General features: G+C 45.0%; 1 protein-coding gene across 4 annotated transcripts in view; it reads right to left on the bottom strand.

The window, feature by feature from the left end:
• elp2 (elongator acetyltransferase complex subunit 2) overlaps positions 1-19920 on the bottom strand; it is a 62676-nt gene that overhangs the window by 19630 nt on the left and 23126 nt on the right. For all 4 annotated transcript variants that reach the window (XM_042295208.1, XM_042295207.1, XM_042295209.1 and 1 more), the window contains exons 11-17: positions 14495-14626; positions 13228-13377; positions 6831-7022; positions 6456-6525; positions 6256-6354; positions 3649-3706; positions 601-673 (exon numbers count right to left, since the gene is read on the bottom strand). In XM_042295208.1, the coding sequence (XP_042151142.1) occupies positions 601-673; positions 3649-3706; positions 6256-6354; positions 6456-6525; positions 6831-7022; positions 13228-13377; positions 14495-14626 (774 nt within the window). The remainder of the gene's footprint in view (positions 1-600; positions 674-3648; positions 3707-6255; positions 6355-6455; positions 6526-6830; positions 7023-13227; positions 13378-14494; positions 14627-19920) is intronic.

Genomic DNA, 19920 nt, shown 5'->3' with positions numbered 1-19920 from the left:
CCTAGCCAAAAGTAGACCCCGCAACGTCAGTAGCCAAAAAAGTAGACCCCGCGTCAGTAGCCAAAAGTAGACCCCGCAACGTCAGTAGCCAAAAGTAGACCCCGCAACGTAGCCAAAAGTAGACCCCGCAACGTCAGTAGCCAAAAGTAGACCCCGCAACGTCAGTAGCCAAAAGTAGACCCCGCAACGGTAGCCAAAAGTAGACCCCGCAACGTCAGTAGCCAAAAGTAGACCCGGTCAGTAGCCAAAAGTAGACCCGCAACGTCAGTAGCCAAAAGTAGACCCGCAACGTCAGTAGCCAAAAGTAGACCCGCAACATCAGTAGCCAAAAGTAGACCCGCAACATCAGTAGCCTACAGTAGATGCCAGGAACATAAAAAAAACAACGTTATTAACCGGCTACCATGCTTTTAAATTAAATGTTCCGGAACAGTATAGATCACTTTAGTTCCCGGTTCTGATTCCTCTATTTGTTAAAACAATTTATGATTTTCAGTTATGTTCCCGGAACCAGTTCCAACCCCTGCTAATAAAGTACAATGTGCTTTGCTACAGTCACAGATCGACGTTTGGCATTTGACCTCCAACTTGTCACACTACCTTACATGCTGAAGCCACCACCGTCCTCCCACTGTCAGACGCCAGACAGAACATCTCAAAGCCATGTCCATACCTGGAGAGAGAGGGAAGGAGAGAGAGAGAGAGAGAGAGAGAGAAGGAGGGAGAGAGAAGGATAGCGAGAAGGATAGAGAGGAGAGAGAGAGAGAGAGAGAGAGAGAGAGAGAGAGAGAGAGAGAGAAGGAGGGAGAGAGAAGGATAGCGAGAAGAATAGAGAGGAGAGAGAGAGAGCGAGAAGATGAAAGAGAGAGAGCAGAGGGAGCGAAGAGGAGTGATGAGAGCTTAGTCACCAGATAAGACTGTGATAAAAGACAAGTGGTCAAACTTGAAGCACAAACAATCCTCCTGATAGCTTTAAAATGGTGCATCTTAGAATCACGCTTCTGGTGTCAGAGCTGCCAGGCTCTAAACAGGGGCATTTGAAACAGAGCGACTACGTCCCAAATGGCCCACAATTCCCTATTAGTGCACAGGGCTCTGGTCAAAGATAGTGGACTATATACACAGTTGAAGTCAGAAGTTTACATACACCTTAGCCAAAGTCATTTAAACTCTGTTTTTTCACAATTCCTGACATTTAATCCTAGTAAAAATTCCTCGTCTTAGGTCAGTTAGGATCACCACTTTATTTTAAGAATGTGAAATGTCTGAATAATAGCAGAGAGTATGATCTATTTCAGCTTTTATTTTTTTCATCACATTCCCAGTGGGTCAGAAGTTTACATACACTCAATTAGTATTTCAGTATTTGGTAGCATTGCTTAAAAATGGTTTAAATTTGATCAAATGTTTCAGGGAGCCTTCCACAAGCTTCCCACAATAAGTTGGGTGAATTTTGGCCCATTCTTCCTGACAGAGCTGGTGTAACTGAGTCAGGTTTGTAGGCCTCCTTGCGCGCACACACTTTTTCAGTTCTGCCCACAACTTTGGAAGTATGCTTGGGGTCATTGTCCATTTGGAAGACCCATTTGCGACCAAGCTTTAACTTCCTGACTGATGTCTTGAGATGTTGCTTCAATATATCCACATAATTTTCCATCCTCATGATGCCATCTATTTTGTGAAGTGCACCAGTCCCTCCTGCAGCAAAGCACCCCCACAACATGATGCTGCCACCCGTGCTTCACGGTTGGGATGGTGTTCTCCGGCTTGCAAGCCTCCCCCTTTTTCCACCAAACATAACAATGGTCATTATGGTCAAACAGTTCTATTTTTGTTTCATCAGATCAGAGGACATTTCTCCAACAAGTATGATCTTTGTCCCCATGTGCAGTTGCAAACTGTAGTCTGGCTTTTTAATGGTGGTTGTGGAGCAGTGGCTTCTTCCTTACTGAGCTGCATTTCAGGGTATGTCCATATAGGACTCGTTTTACTGTGGATATAGATACTTTTGTACCTGTTTCCTTCAGCATCTTCACAAGGTCCTTTGCTGTTGTTCTGGGATTGATTTGTACTTTTCGCACCAAAGTACGTTAATCTCTAGGAGACAGAACGCGTCTCCTTCCTGAACGGTATGACGGCTGCGTGGTCTCATGGTGTTTATACGTTATACTTGCGTACTGTTGTTTGTACAGATGAATGTGGTACCTTCAGGCATTTGGAAATTGATACCAATGAACCAGACTTGTGGAGGTCTAAAATTTTCTTCTCAGGTCTCATTTCTTTTGATGTTCCCATGATGTCAAGAGGCACTGAGTTTGAAGGTAGGCCTTGAAATACATACACAGGTACACCTCCAATTGACTCAAATTATGTAAATTAACCTATCAGAAGCTTCTGAAGCCATGACACCATTTTCTGGAAATTTCCAAGCTGTTTAAAGGTAGTCAACTTAGTGTATGTAAATTTCTGACCCACTGGAATTGTGATACAGTGAATTATAAGTGAATGCACAAAGTAGATGTCCTAACTGACTTGCCAAAACTATAGGTTGTTAACAAGAAATTTGTGGAGTTTGTCGAGTTTTAATGACTCCAACCTAAGTGTATGTAAACTTCTGACTTCAACTGTAGGGACTAGGGTGACATTTGGGACTCAGCCAGAGAGCGGAAGGTTTTCTAGCTGGAATTATGTAGATTCCACTCACACAGGCTGCAAAGGTTAAGAAGACACAGATGATACCTTACTGGTAAAGCACGCTAGAGCTAGACTGTGGAATTAAACAGTGACGTACGGGACTCCAGAACAGCAGACTGCAGGGCACACGCACACAAGAGCGCAGAAACATCTCATCCTCTCAAACTACCAAACCTTCTAAACATTTCATATTCAGAAATATACTCAGAATAGAAACTCTACCACAGAATCAAAAATATGACGCCACATGAATTTTAATGTTGCTATTACGCGTTCAATTATACAATGCATTCCTTGCCAAATGGGAGTAAGAAAAGTGCTATTCAAAAACACAATGGCAGTACTTGCAGTAAATGTCACAGCTGTATGTCATGTTAATGCAGGACTGACAGGTAAATAGATTTAACATTGGCAACAAATGGAGGCGATATATTCTCCTGGGCAGAGAAGAGGCTCATGGGGAAATCTGCATTCTGATTGGTGGGAATTCTTTGGCTGGCTGGCTCTGAGGTTTAGAAATATTTTCAGACCCATTAATCCTCACAGGAGGCGGAAAAAACCACAACCAGTTATTTGTCTATAAATATGAGAAATGCGTTGAAATATCGTGTCACATGGAAAATGGATGCTGCACACTAAAGGTTGAAATCATAGATGCCTTGTGTGCATTCCTAGAAAGCAGGAAACAGTGCTGAAACCTTTGACAAGTCTGATTCTGTAGTTGATGAAGCGTGTGCAAAAGTGGTACTCTAACATTAGCTGCCTTTACACATGCAGCCCAATTCTGATATTTGGCAAAACAGCTGATCCGATTGGTCAAAATACCAATTAGTGGAAAAAGATCAGAATTGGGATGCCTGTGTAAATATAGCCATTGAGACCGAAAATGTGTGTGTGCGTGTATGTGTGAAGATGGGAATGAAAGGACTGTTAGAATGATCATGGGACACTAACAGTTTTTGGACCTCAGGCCATAGTGTGTTTTGAAGGAGGTGGTCCTCTGGTGGTGGCTCTGTGGACACACACACACACACAATTACAAAGAAAGTCAATTTCAAAATAATTACATAGCTACTGTATTTAACATATTCAACATTCACCCCTAATGGGAACCATTTTCCAATTGACTAAAATGAAGAGTGTATGTGGAGATTGTATCTACGTCGCTGGCATTTATGATTTTCTTGTGTAACAACCCTAATGTTAAGCAGGGAGGGAGAGAGGGAGTGACAAGAGGGAGAGAGGGAGGGAGTGACAAGAGGGAGAGAGGGAGGGAGTGACAAGAGGGAGAGAGGGAGGGAGTGACAAGAGGGAGAGAGGGAGGGAGTGACAAGAGGGAGAGAGGGAGGGAGTGACAAGAGGGAGAGAGGAGGGAGTGACAAGAGGGAGAGAGGGAGGGAGTGACAAGAGGGAGAGAGGGAGGGAGTGACAAGAGGGAGAGAGGGAGGGAGTGACAAGAGGGAGAGAGGAGGGAGTGACAAGAGGGAGAGAGGGAGGGAGTGACAAGAGGGAGAGAGGGAGGGAGTGACAAGAGGGAGAGAGGGAGGGAGTGACAAGAGGGAGGGAGGGAGGGACAAGAGGGAGGGAGGGAGGGAGGGAGGGAGGGAGGGAGGGAGGGAGGGAGGGAGGGAGGGAGGGAGGGAGGGAGGGAGGGAGGGAGGGAGGGAGGGAGGGAGGGAGGGAGGGAGGGAGGGAGAGAGGGAATTAAAGAAGAGACACACTGGAGACACGAAACAGAATGAAGAACAGAATTGACCGCCTCAAGACAATGTTCTCTCTCGGATTCTTCACAGCGCTCATCGTTAGCATTTAGCTCCAATACCTAACCCTCAGTTTGCTATTTCTGAAAAGCCATTTTGTAACAACGACTCTTTATCTCCCAATTTTCAACGGCTGTTAGCTTTGAGGGGTGCTGCGAAATGAGAATCAAATGTACCCCTTCTCTCATTCTCCACCCATGCCAAGACAACTTCACTATCTACTCCTGCAGACACAGTGTGTATCCCAAATGGCACCCTATTCCCTATGGGCCTTGGTCAAAAGTAGTGCACTATGTAAGGAATAGGGTGCCATTTGGGACGCGTAAACTTACACAACCCTTACTCTCCTTCATTACACATGACATGTAAAGCCTCGTTCCCTCTCGTTGTTATTTGTCCCAGGCTTCCTGTTTCTCCCAAATGGTTCCTTCACTTAATCCTCTCTAGTAGTTAATCAGAGACATGGCATTACTCTGTTAACTGATTACTCTGTTGACAACTCACTATTGTGTTGACAACTCATTATTCCATCCACCTCATTTCCCTCTCCCCGTAGAACTGTACATGCAGACACACATAGCCCTGTAGCCTAGTCATCGATATTATAACTTCGCTCTGCGCGCACACACACACACACACACACACACACACACACACACACACACACACACACACACACACACACACACACACACACACACACACACGAGTCATTAATATCCTAACTCTGTAATCCTATAAGACGTCATTGTAATGATGATCTCAAGACTATAAGGAGATTTTTACAATCACAATGAATGACAACACATGACAGTGTTTGACTAGAGGCAAGGCACCCAAAGCTCCCCATCCCTTGATTCTCTTTCATTGTGGATTTATTCCTCCTGTTATTTTTTTCTCTTATTGTCCTTTTTTTCTCTCTGCATTGTTGGGAAGGGTCCGTAAGTAAGCACTTCACTGTTAATCTACACCCCCCCCAGTCTCGCCCTCCATCTCTTTCTCACTCCCACTCCCCTCGCCCTCATCCCACCACCCTTCTCTTCCTGCGCTGCTTCTCATCCTTATTTAGTAATTACATGTCTCCAGGTGCCCCGAATCATCCCGCTCTTCTAAAATGCAGGCATGGAGAACAGAGCATAGCAGAGCAGAACAGTGCAGAGTAGAACAGAGCATTAAACAACAGAGCAGAGCAGAGCATTAAAGAGGAGCAGAACAGAGCAGAGCATTAAAGAATAGAGCAGGACAGAGCATTAAAGAGCAGAACAGAGCATTAAAGAAGAGCAGAACAGAGCAGAGCATTAAAGAATAGAGCAGAACAGAGCAGAGCATTAAAGAGGAGCAGAACAGAGCAGAGCATTAAATAATAGAGCAGGACAGAGCATTAAAGAGCAGAACAGAGCATTAAAGAAAAGCAGAACAGAGCAGAGCATTAAATAATAGAGCAGGACAGAGCATTAAAGAAGAGCAGAATAGAGCAGAGCATTAAAGAAGAGCAGAATAGAGCAGAGCATTAAAGAACAGAGCAGAACAAAATAGAACAGAGGCATCTAATAAATAGTCAGTCACGAAGGCTGGATATCATTGTCCCTTAAAGGAATAAACAGAAATATGGAGAGAGTGAAGGAGAGATGGGCTGCACTGACTGAGGCCGTGTAGAAAGGAAGTTTATCCCATCCCAATAAAAAACAGTATTAAGGTTTATGCAGGTATTATGTGTTGTGGGAGCCATGCCTCAGACAGATGCGGCTTTTAAATGGGTCTAATATTGTAATAGGGATGGTAAGTTTTCAGTATACAATACCATTAAGGGTGAGCGGGTGGAAGTAGGACTCTTGGTATCGGTCAGAAACACTGTTGAACCCAGTTCCCTCCTCTTCATTGGTCTTGGGAGTAAGATCACCTGTCAATCAAAAGAAGAAACTATCAAAATCAGCCAGATGTAATGAGACATTGACGGTTATGTGCAGATAGACCAAGTTTAGGATGGACTTGGAGCCGTACCTTGAAACACAGCCTTGTTGGAGAGACCTAGGGCAGGGGTACTGGCCCCTTCTGGTTGATCTACAGTGTCCTGGGAAAGAGAAACAGACATACCCACACACATACAGGGGAGAGGGGTCACCTCAAGTCCTCACATCCTTTTCCCTTGCCTACTTCTCAAAACGCATTGGAGAAGAAGGCCCGAGGGGAGGGATCTTCTCCAATATGGTTGATGGGGAGGCATAGACATAGGATGCGAGGAATCATGGAAGGACGAATTGAGATTGAGGCCAACAGTAGCCATTGGGGGTGATGTAGGAAGCAACTGGCGTTGAACAAAACAGAATGTTGGTACTTCGACCAACAGCAAAGCAGGATTTAGGAGCTACTACTCACACTGGAGGCCAGCAGTTTCGCCAGAGGCGTGCCAGAGATGTTTGCAAAGTTCTCCACAAAGTTGCGGGGGGCGCGGAACACCCGGAGGACCTTCTCGTCGGCCCCGGAGACGTACTGGAAGCGGCCCACCATGGCCAGACACTGCATGTCATAGCCGTGGATCTGGGGGCGAGAGATCTCGTGCCAGGTAGGCTGTAGTTAAGACACAGGGGACAGAGGGGAAGAGCTACTGAAGACATACTGAGATACAGTTAGCGATCTCGTTCCAGGTGGGCTGTAGTTAAGACACAGGGGACAGAGGGGAAGAGCTACTGAAGACATACTGAGATACAGTTAGCGATCTCATTCCAGGTGGGCTGTGGGAAGGGGAAAGAGATACACTACATGACCAAAAGTATCAAATCAAATCAAATTTTATTTGTCAAATACACATGGTTAGCAGATGTTAATGCGAGTGTAGCGAAATGCTTGTGCTTCTAGTTCCGACAATGCAGTAATAACCAACAAGTAATCTAACTAACAATTCCAAAACTACTGTCTTATACACAGTGTAAGGGGATAAAGAACATTGCTGCGGGTACTTGCTTCCATTCAGTCACAAGTGTATAAGTGAGGTCGGGCACTGATGTTGAGCGATTAGTCCTGGCTCGTAGTCAGCGTTCCAATTAATCCCAAAGGAGTTCGATGGGGTTGAGATCAGGGCTCTGTGGAGGCCAGTCAAGTTCTTCCACACTGATCTCGACAAACCATTTCTGTATGGACCTCACTTTGTGAACGGGGACATTGTCATGCTGAAACAGGAAAGAGCTTTCCCCAAACTGTTGCGCAAAGTTGGAAGGACAGAATCGTCTAAAATATGTAATTGTATGCTGTAGCGTTAAGATGTATATCCTTCACTAGAACTAAGTGGCCAAGCCATAAGACTCCTGAACATCTAATCAAATGGTTACCCAGACTATTTGCATTGTGCCTCCCCCCCCTCTATTACACCGCTGCTACTCTCTGTTATTATCTAAGCATAGTCACTTTAATAACTCTACCTACATGTACATATTACCTCAATTACCTCGACTAACCGGTGCCCCCTGTACATTGACTCTGTACCGGTACCCCCCTTATATAGTCTCGCTATTGTTATTTGACTGATGCTGTTTAATTACTTGTTACTTTAATTTCTTATTCGTATTTTTTAAACTGCATTGTTGGTTAGGGGCTTGTCAATAAGTATTTCACGGTAAGGTCTACTACACCTGTTGTATTCGGCGCATGTGACTAATACAATTTGATTTGAAAACCATGAAAAACAGCTCCAGAACATTATTCCTCCTCTACAAAACTTTACAGTTGGCACTATGCATTCGGGCAGGTAGCGTTCTCCTGGCATTCGCTCAACCCAGATACGTCCTTCATCCAGATCGTGAAGCATGAATCATAATTCATCATTCTACTGCCAATGTTTGTCTATGGAGATTGTAGGACAGTGTGCTTGATTTTATACATGTGGCTGAAATAGCCAAATGCACTAATTTGAAGGGGAGTTCACATATTTTTTTTTGTATATACAGTGCCTTCGGAAAGCATTAAGATCCCTTGACCTTTTCCACATTTTGTAACGTTACAGCCTTATTCTAAAATGGATTAAATATATTTAAAAAATCCTCAGCAAACTGACAGGTTCTGAGTTCTAAAACTTGAAAATATGAAATATCCTTAACCATATCACTGAGGGAGAGAGGGGAATGTAGAACGTTTACATTCTGTCAGAATATGTTATCGTTGGAAATCAAGAATCCTATGGGGAGGAGTGAGGGATTTGGGCCAAGGTCAGGTCAGATGAAGTGAGGAAGAACAGAAATCACTAAGGTTCTGGATAGCAATATAGGTGTATTGGCTGTTCAGATGTGTAAGGAGGGGCTCAGCATAGGAGAAAGGGCTCAATATCACTGCTTGTGTGAATATCAAATCAAATGCATTTATAAAGCCCTTCTTACATCAGCTGATATATCAAAGTGCTGTACAGAAACCCAGCCTAAAACCCCAAACAGCAAGCAATGCAGGTGTAGAAGCACGATCCCTAGAAAGGCCAAAACCTAGGAAGAAACCTAGAGAGGAACCAGGCTATGAGGGGTGGCCAGTCCTCTTCTGGCTGTGCCGGGTGGAGATTATAACAGAACATGGCCAAGATGTTCGTCTTATGCAGCTGTATGACCTAATGGGTGAATAAACTTTGAGCTTTACTAAGAGTTTTTTCCTCTGTTTATTTAGAACTTAACAGAACTAAACACAATACCTCATAATGACTAAGTGAAAACTTTTATATTTTTTTAATTTAAAAAATGTATTAAAAACAAAAATACCTTATTTACATAAGTATTCAGAAACTTCGCTATGAGACTTGAAATTGAGCTCAGGTGCATCCTGTTTCTATTGATCGTCCTTGAGATGTTTCTACAACTTGATTGAGTCCACCTGTGGTAAATTAAATTGATTGGATATGATTTGGAAAGGCACACGCCTATCTATATAAGGTCAGAGCAAAAACCAAGCCTTGAGGTCAAAAGGAATTGTCCGTAGAGCTCCTAGACAGGATTGTGTGAAGGCACAGATCTGGGGAAAGGCACCAAAACATTTCCGAAGCATTGAAGGTCTCCAAGATCACAGTGGCCTCCATCATTCTTAAATGGAAGAAGTTTGGAACCACCAAGACCCTTCCTAGAGCTGGCCGCCCGACCAAACTGAGCAATCGGGGGAGAAGGGCCTTGGTCAGGGAGGTGACCAAGATCCTACTTTTTGAATGCCTAGCTCAGAATGACCTTTCCAAAAGTTGTTTATATAGAGATCAGTCCTTTCGGGAGCCAAGATAATTTATTTATAAATCCCATCATTGGATGTTTTGGTAGTTGCGATTCCAAAGGGACGCCATAGGCCAGCATAGTTGAAAATATCAAAAAAAGGAGTTGCCTGTTGTAATAATATTTGGAAGATAATAATATTTGGACGAGAGGGCTAGGATTAACGATCAATAGGAGTTGGTTTTCAGTTCAACATCTGTTTAGGATCTGTGGGATGTCAGTCATGAACTCAGAGCTACGTGTGTTACGTGGGCCACGTTTTCAGTGGTCTGTACATTGAGTCTGGAGTGGGATACTTGTTATTTGGCCACTGGCCAAGTTGTCCGGCATGGACCTCTGATTTGTCAACCCCAGGCTAGGGTGGGGGGTTATAAGTGGCACCCGGTCCTTTGTTCTGTGTGGAAAAGCTGAGGACAGGAGGAAACTTAACATCTGACTCCAAGCATAACATCTTGATTTGTCCTCTCTGAATAAACCTAATTTTCTCTCCCTGATTTGTTTTGGAGTTTGTGTTACTGAAAATAACAGAAATGGCTAACACTGGTAATGTGTATGCATCTTTCAAATCTTGGAAAGTTCTCAAACTATTTCAGTCCATGATATCGGTAGGGTTACGTATTCCACATCTGGACTTATTGGATGCAAAAGGCCGCCCTCCAGATGGCAAGGTATTATTGCGAAATATTGGAGTATGGTATGGGCATACCATTTTGATTCCCAGTTAATTTTTTTTCAATTTGCAGGAAACAGAAATTGTGTGAGCAAATAATAGGACCAAAGCGTAATTTACATTGTTTAAGGGATATACTGTATCAGTGAAGACCACCTTTTCCAGGGCAATAGGAGACACCATCTTTCTCTCTATACTCAGCCAGGGGGCAGAAGAATCATGTCAATGTAGGATTGGGTGAAATGCTAGAATCTGGAAATACAATTTAAAGTCCTCCTACATCTTTCCCTCTTTGTGAATGTATACATTTTATCCAGGATGATTTACTTTGCCATATACATTTGAAACCACACTATGATTGTGATCACAACAGGCAGAAGATACTGTACATTGTCTAGATATAGTCAAATATCATCTGTGTATAATGAGATGAAGTGATCAATAGATTTGAGAGAAATGTGTGTTATTTCCTTCGATTGACGAATGAACTGGGCCAGAGCTTCCATGGATAATAAGAATAGCAGAGGCGAAATTGGATCGCCTTGTCTGCTGCTTCTAGTGATTCTGAACAGAGCAGATATTGTCTGTTATAACTATGGCTGATGGATTGGCATGTAGGGATGGCTGAGGGATTGTCATATTAATGAAATTGGAGCCGATTCCCATACGTTCCAAGACAGACCAGAAATATGACCATTCTAGTCTATCAAAAGCTTTTTCTGCACAGAGAGATAATATAGCCCAAGGAGCTGTTGTTTCTGATGAAGCATCTAAGGCATGGGTTTTATAACAATTACCCTACGAGGTCCGGAGCCTACTGGTTTTCTGTTCTACCTGATAATTAACCCACCTGGTGTCCCAGGTCTAAATCAGTCCCTGATTAGAGTGGAACAATTAAAAAGAAAGCTGTGTAACTGGCTTCGAGGTCCAGAGTTGAGTTTGATGGATCTAAGGTATGTAATAGCCAACTGAGGTTATCCAAGGATAAATGCTTTTTAACAAACCCACTTTGGTCCGTGTGGATCAATTTGGGTAAGTAAGTCTTGAGACATGACAACAACTTTGTGGAAAATAATAATATACGTGTTCATCAAAGATCGTGGCGATAGTGAGAACACTGGGTAGCATCCTTACCTTTTTTAACCTTTTTTTTATAAAAGCGAAATTAGTGATGTGTTCACAGTTCTCCCAATGTAACGCTTGTGAACAGCTGTAGTAATCATTTCAAGCAATAGCGGGCTCCCAGCAAGGTGGCTTCCTCTGTTGAGAGAATATTTTAGAAAGGCCTGAGTGTGGCTTAGTGTGGATTTACAATCAGAGGTGTACAGTTCTTTATAGAAGTGGGAGAATCTTTGATTGATTAATTTGGATTCTGATAGTAATTCCCCTGTTTCAGATTCAATAGTTGCTATATCAGCTAATTGATCATAACTGTAGTTTTTTGGCAAGTAAACGACTGGGACGATTAACATGGAAGTAATGGTTGAGTGTTACTCGAAGGGAGGGGATACTGAAGAGATCGTGAGGTAAAATTTTAGAGTTTGAGATCTCATGCCAGGTGGGCTGTGGGAGGAAAGGAGGGAAGAAATAGTGGAGGTGGAGGATATGTCGGAGGAGATCTATGGCTGCAGCCCAAATAACGCTCTATTCCCTATAGTAGTAATGTACTATATAGTCATTACTGGGGATGTGGTGCCATTTGGGATGCTGCCTATAGCTTTCATGTGTCTTGTTTGTTATTTTCATTTAATACACCTGAATGTATCCCTGGTGTACGATGTGATGTTGCGATGAGTTCAGAGCAGGGGTTAGGAAATATGATGGCAACATTTAATACATATGCATAACTTTGAGAGAGGTATTCATTTCAGAGTAAAAGGGTTTATGTGATCCTTTGAAATGGATTCCCACAATAGGTATTCTGGGAATTATTCTAAAAAACGCACTATTCTCTTCAAAAATTACCTCAGAAAGAAATAAGCAATTTGAAGAGTGTGGTTACGTACATGAATACGAGACATAGAGAAACACATTTGCCACTCTTAACAAGGTTTTCCTGCCAGACAAGACACATTACAGTGTAAACCTAAACAACAAATTGTTGACTCCTTCGTCTTCCATTAGAAAATGAAGGAATAGTAAAACTAATTCATCTTCACAAACTGTTAAAATGCTACTGTAAATGTCAAATGAAACACAATAAAACACCGTCTTACTAAAAAAAAAATAATGCAAAACCGGTAGATGATATTTGGTCATTAACAAGGGGGAAAACACTGAGCAAAAAAGATACTTTTGAGTTTTAGGGCCACAGTATGTAGCCAGACAATTGGGTAAAGACCATAGTCAAGAGGCGGCAGGGATCCTAGTGGTTAGAGCGTTGGGCCAGTAACCAAAAGGTTGCTGCATCGAATCCCCAAGCTGACAAGGTAAAAATCTGTTGTTCTGCCCCTGAAGAACTCACTGTTCCCCAGTAGGCCTTTATTGAAAATAAGATTTTGTTCTTAACTGACTGGCCTAGTTAAATAAAGGTTAAATAAAAATACATTTAAAAAATGTAGTACTGCATACAAAAGTATATTTTCTCTAGAATTGCATTATGGTTTCATTATTGGAGCTCTTTGGGGGCATCAACATGATGTCTATGTGGTATTTAGGTGTCTTCAGTGCATACTTGAGTCTGCCTACAGGAGTGAAAGGGGTTTATAGGTTACATCAGGGACAGAGACACTCCAACCCTAATCTAGCACACCTGATTTTAATCATTAGCTGGTTGCTAAGCTGAATCAGGTTAGTTACAACTGAGGATGGAGCAAAAACCTACACGAGGGTAGCTCTGCAGGAAGAGGATTGGAGAGCCCTAGGTTACATGTACCTGTGTTTGGTCCATCCTCTTCCAGGGTGTTAGTAGCCTGGTGGTCTGGTCTGACCCCACACTGAGGATGAATTCCCCCTCAGGGTCCCAGCTCAGGTCCTGAACTGCGTTGAAGTGACCAGATATCACCACTCCTGGACTCCACTCTCCCTGGGACATAACAAACAGACAGATACAGGGAGTCAGTGACCAGATATCCCCACCCCTGGTCTCCACTCTCCCTGGGACATAACAAACAGACAGATACAGAGTCAGTGACCACAGGTATCTGCCAAAATAAAGGAAACACCAACATAAAGCGTCTTAATAGGGTGTTGGGCCACCACGAGCCACCAGAACAGCTTCAATGCGCATTGGCATAGATTCTACAAGTGTCTGGACCTCTATTGGAGGGATGTGACACCATTCTTCCACAAGAAATGACATAATTTGGTGTTTTGTTGATGTTGGTGTAAAACGCCGTCTCAGGCACTACTTCAGTCTCTCCTATAAGTGTTGAATTGGGTGACAGACACACACCCTTTATACCCCCGATGCTCCTTTGAGACCCCTTTTTCAAAGTCACTGAGATCTCTTCCAGTCATGGTAGACAAAATAATGACCCTAAGCATGATGGGATGTTAATTGCTTTATTAATTCAGACAGAAACAGATTGAGTCAGTGACCAGATACCACCACCACTGGTCTCCCCTCTCCCTGGGACACCACACACACAGACATGCCCTTTCACACTGCTGAGCCAGGTACCTGGGAATCAGACCCGATACCTTCTCCACACTATCCTGGCGACCCCAACCACACTGTGTTGACTCAGATGTGTTTCTTTCATGTTGAACCAGGCCAGAACAGATCAGCTCAGTTAGACTCAGATCAGTGTGAAACAACAAAGGTATAACAGAGTAGTCAGCCACTCAGTCAGTTCTGGTTCCCACGGTAACAGAGTAGTCAGCCACTCAGTCAGTTCTGGTTCCCACGGTAACAGAGTAGTCAGCCACTCAGAGTCAGGTCTGATTCCCAGTCATACACTCCAGTAGTCTGGGTCTTTAGACAGTTTAATTACACTTAGCACAGTCTCTCTCACTCCCTCCCTCGCTCATTTGGGATAGACCCACTACTGTGCAGATTAATCATTAGTCTATCTTCACAAGCAGGGGGCTATGTGAAGTGTCGTTGGCACTGCACTGCTGTACTGTCCCATAATTCTCACCTCTTTGTCGTGGTTCTGGTGCCAGAGATGTAGAATAATGAAATAGAATAAAAGTCTCACCTCTTTGCCGTGGCTCTGGGTCCAGAGATGCAGCGCTCCGTGGAAGGCATGGGCCAGGATCATGGATCCGTCTGGACTCATCTGACAACCATAGAAACCCAGTGTGTTTCCCCCCACCTCCCCTACACGCACCTGGAGAGAGCGAGAGAGAGGGAGGAGAGCGAGCGAGCGAGCGAGGGGACAGCGGAGGAAAAATGACATTAGGACCAGCGATGTAGTAGAGGTTAAATGACATTAGGACCAGGGGTGTAGTAGAGATTAAATGACATTAGGACCAGGGGTGTAGTAGAGGTTAAATGACATTAGGACCAGGGGTGTAGTAGAGGTTAAATGACATTAGGACCAGGGGTGTAGTAGAGGTTAAATGACATTAGGACCAGGGGTGTAGTAGAGGTTAAATGACATTAGGACCAGGGGTGTAGTAGAGGTTAAATGACATTAGGACCAGGGGTGTAGTAGAGGTTAAATGACATTAGGACCAGGGGTGTAGTAGAGGTTAAATGACATTAGGACCAGGGGTGTAGTAGAGGTTAAATGACATTAGGACCAGGGGTGTAGTAGAGGTTAAATGACATTAGGACCAGGGGTGTAGTAGAGGTTAAATGACATTAGGATCAGCAGAGATTAAATGACATTAGGACCATTGGTGTAGTAGAGGTTAAACAAACGTAAACCTCATTAACGCCCATTTTCTGGGAAAAATGCATTGAAAGTATAGGGAGCGTTACTTTATCCACCTCGACCGATGATTAGCGTTTCCACACCTATTTGTTCTACAACTACATCACCAGTTATGACATTAAAAACTCTGGACCTAGCTAGTTCGAGGCTAGTCAGGCAAACCTGACCGTACTAATAAGAAACGACTAATAGATAATCCTAGGTATTAGAGCTATGGTCCACTGATTTACAGTGCCTTCAGAAAGTATTCATAACCCTTGACTTATTTCACATTTTGTGTTACAGCCTGAATTAAGAACAGTAACTCGGCCACTCAAAAACATTGACTGACTTCTAGATAAGCAATTGCAGTGCATATTTGGCCTTGTGTTTTAGGTTATTGTTATTTTCCTGCTGAAAAGTGAATTGATCTCCCAGTGTCTAGTGGAAAGCAGACTTAAACAGGTTTTCCTCAAGGATTTTGCCCGTGCTTAGCTCTATTCCATTTATTTTTTATCCTGAAAAACTCCCCAGTCCTTAACGATTACAAGCATACCCATAACATGATGCAGCCACCACCATGCTTCAAAAAATGGAGAGTGGTACTCAGTAATCTGTTGCATTGGATTTTCCCCAAACATAACACTTTGTATTCAGGACAAAAAGTAAATTGCTTTGACATGTTTAGCAGTATTACTTCAGTGGCTTGTTGCAAACAGGATGTTTGGGAATGTTTGAATTCTGTACAGGATTCCTTTACAATGTCACTTAGGTTAGTATTGTGGAGTAACTACAATGTTGTTGATCCATTATCAGTGTTCTCCTATCACAGCCATTAACCCCTAACTGTTTTGAAATCCCTGAGCGGTTTCCTTCCTCTCTGGCAACTGAGTTAATAATTAATAACTTCACCATGCTCGTAGGGATATTCAATGTCTGCTTTTTTTTACCCATTTACCAATAGATGCCTTTCTTTGCGAGGCACTGGAAAACCTCCCTGGTCTTGGTGGTTGAATCTGTGTTTGAAATGCACTGCTAGACTGAGGTACCTTACAGATAATGGTATGTGTGGGGAACAGAGATGAGGTAGTCATGTCAGAAGATGAAATGATGCAAAGCTGGAAGAAATAAATGGTGTTGTTTTTGGAATACATGTATCTTCTAATGCGATAATGAGAACAGTCCCAGTGCTCCATATCACATTACAAATGGGCGCCAAAAAGCGCATAGCTCGAGAACATATTAAGACTAGACTTGGATTTGGGTGGGAGAGCCTTTCAACAGGGAATGTAATTGCTCCATGCAAGTAGGTTACGTCTCAAATGGCATCCTAATACCTATCAGGGCTCGGCAAAATGCAACCTCGCCAGTGATTTAGTAAAAAAAAATAGAATAATTAATCAGATTTTTTTTTGTAAAAAAAAAAGCCTAACATCACCAGGAATTCAGCTAAACATTTTCATAAACATCCCCATGAATAAACATATGTGATTGTGTCTCGATGTAATCAAGCTATGAAATGAATGTTATTTTCAAATACATCTCTTTTTGGGCTTAGTTGTGATCAATTTGCAGGGTACAAATGATTTGAATTATGTTCCGGCCCACCCAACCATCCGCGTCGACAAAAATCGGCCTGCGGCGAACAGAATACAATCTAGTCTTTCAACATCACAACCACCCGCTTCACACTTTACTAATGCTGCAGTACATTTATGTAAATCTATATTTCATTAAATCTATATAGAGAGAAGTTATGTACTGGTAGTTCAATGTGCAGTGTATAAACTAGAGACAGAATGCTTTCTTTTCACAGGTGTCGTAAGTCTATCATCAGCACCCATATTCAAAAAGAGTGCTGATCTAGGAACAGGTCAATAAAAGGTTAAACTAATCCTAGATCAGGATTCCTGCTCTAGGACGCTTTATTAATACGGACCCCCAATTTGGACATTGTCCCAATTGAGTAATTTAACAATAACTAAATGAAGAGGACCTAAGTGGAAAACAAGTATATTTCAGGCAGAGAGAATTGTGGAGCAAAAGAGGATTATAATTGACATTAAGACATAATAAGCAAACGTTATCCAAATGAAGTCATCGCGTGTACGGATCTAGTTCCTGACAGTGATATCCAGGGGAAAACCATTTTAAAAACCTAAATCAAAATAACAAGACAGCCTACATTAAAAACACTTTTGGTCGGCTGTGTAACCAGGGCCATTTGCAGAAGGATTCAAGTGCAACACAGAAATAACTTTCACTCAGCAACATCTACCACACTAGTAAACATACAAGTATTAAAGAAACAACGAGAAATACAAACAGATAACACTAAAAAGGTGTCAACTACCTCAAACTCAATATTTCCTCCTGAGAGTATAATGCATGAAGAAAACATGTACGAGAACCTTGCAATATTGTCATATCCAACTAGACCTAAGTCTTTGTTCATGAAAGCCTGGGTCCTATACCTATTGAGCTGCTCATCAGGTCACACCACTCAACCTAGCGGAACAAAGGGCATGCCCTTTTACAGAACCCTAGCAGCTAAACCTGGCCCAAAGGAAGAGATCCAGTCCAATCGAGAGAGAGAGAGGGGATGAAGCGCGAGAGAGAGAGAGCGGATGAAGCGCGAGAGAGAGAGAGCGGATGAAGCGGGAGAGAGAGAGAGCGGATGAAGCGGGCGAGAGAGAGAGCGGATGAAGCGCGAGAGAGAGAGGGATGAAGCGGGAGAGAGAGAGAGCGGATGAAGCGGGAGAGAGAGAGCGGATGAAGCGGGCGAGAGAGCGGATGAAGCGCGCGAGAGAGAGCGGATGAAGCGCGCGAGAGAGAGAGCGGATGAAGCGGGCGAGAGAGAGAGCGGATGAAGCGGGCGAGAGAGAGAGCGGATGAAGCGGGCGAGAGAGAGAGCGGATGAAGCGGGCGAGAGAGAGAGCGGATGAAGCGCGAGAGAGAGAGAGCGGATGAAGCGCGCGAGAGAGAGAGGGATGAAGCGAGAGAGAGAGCGGATGAACGCGCGAGAGAGAGAGGGATGAAGCGCGAGAGAGAGAGAGGATGAAGCGCGAGAGAGAGAGAGCGGATGAAGCGCGAGAGAGAGAGAGGGGATGAAGCGAGCGCGAGAGAGAGCGGATGAAGCGCGCGAGAGAGAGCGGATGAAGCGCGAGAGAGAGCGGGATGAAGCGCGAGAGAGAGAGAGAGGATGAAGCGCGCGAGAGAGAGCGGATGAAGCGCGCGAGAGAGCGGATGAAGCGCGCGAGAGAGCGGATGAAGCGCGAGAGAGAGAGAGGGGATGAAGCGCGCGAGAGAGCGGATGAAGCGCGAGAGAGCGGGATGAAGCGCGCGAGAGAGCGGATGAAGCGCGAGAGAGAGAGCGGATGAAGCGCGAGAGAGAGCGGATGAAGCGCGAGAGAGCGGATGAAGCGCGAGAGAGAGCGGTTGAAGCGCGAGAGAGAGAGGTTGAAGCGCGAGAGAGCGGAGAGAGAGCGAGAGAGAGAGAGCGGATGAAGCGGATGAAGCGCGAGAGAGCGGATGAAGCGCGAGAGAGAGCGGATGAAGCGCGCGAGAGAGCGGATGAAGCGCGAGAGAGAGAGCGGATGAAGCGCGCGAGAGAGCGGATGAAGCGCGAGAGAGAGCGGATGAAGCGCGAGAGAGAGAGAGCGGATGAAGCGGATGAAGCGAGAGAGAGCGGATGAAGCGCGAGAGAGCGGATGAAGCGCGAGAGAGAGAGGGATGAAGCGGAGAGAGAGAGAGCGGATGAAGCGGGCGAGAGAGAGAGCGGATGAAGCGGGCGAGAGAGAGAGCGGATGAAGCGCGCGAGAGAGAGAGCGGATGAAGCGCGCGAGAGAGAGAGCGGATGAAGCGCGCGAGAGAGAGAGGATGAAGCGCGAGAGAGAGAGAGCGGATGAAGCGCGCGAGAGAGAGCGGATGAAGCGCGCGAGAGAGAGCGGATGAAGCGCGAGAGAGAGAGCGGATGAAGCGCGAGAGAGAGAGCGGATGAAGCGCGCGAGAGAGAGAGGATGAAGCGCGCGAGAGAGCTGAAGCGCGAGAGAGAGAGCGGATGAAGGCGAGAGAGCGGATGAAGCGCGAGAGAGCGGAGAAGCGCGAGAGAGCGGATGAAGCGCGAGAGAGAGAGCGGATGAAGCGCGCGAGAGAGAGAGCGGATGAAGCGCGCGAGAGAGAGCGGATGAAGCGCGCGAGAGAGAGCGGATGAAGCGCGAGAGAGAGAGAGCGGATGAAGCGCGAGAGAGAGAGCGGATGAAGCGCGAGAGAGAGAGCGGATGAAGCGCGCGAGAGAGAGAGAGCGGATGAAGCGCGAGAGAGAGAGCGGATGAAGCGCGAGAGAGAGAGAGCGGATGAAGCGCGCGAGAGAGAGAGCGGATGAAGCGCGCGAGAGAGAGAGCGGATGAAGCGCGCGAGAGAGAGAGAGCGGATGAAGCGCGCGAGAGAGAGAGCGGATGAAGGCGCGCGAGAGAGAGAGCGGATGAAGCGCGCGAGAGAGAGAGCGGATGAAGCGCGAGAGAGAGAGAGCGGATGAAGCGCGCGAGAGAGAGAGCGGATGAAGCGCGCGAGAGAGAGAGCGGATGAAGCGCGCGCGAGAGAGAGCGGATGAAGCGCGCGCGAGAGAGAGCGGATGAAGCGCGCGCGAGAGAGAGCGGATGAAGCGCGCGAGAGAGCGGATGAAGCGCGCGAGAGAGCGGATGAAGCGCGCGAGAGAGCGGATGAAGCGCGCCCGCGAGAGAGCGGATGAAGCGCGCTCCGCGAGA

The sequence above is a fragment of the Oncorhynchus tshawytscha genome, linkage group LG13, assembly GCF_018296145.1.
Source record: "Oncorhynchus tshawytscha isolate Ot180627B linkage group LG13, Otsh_v2.0, whole genome shotgun sequence".
Taxonomy (NCBI): domain Eukaryota; kingdom Metazoa; phylum Chordata; class Actinopteri; order Salmoniformes; family Salmonidae; genus Oncorhynchus; species Oncorhynchus tshawytscha.
The sequence above is the reverse complement of the archived record's forward strand: the minus strand, read 5'-3'. Positions and strand labels throughout refer to the sequence as shown.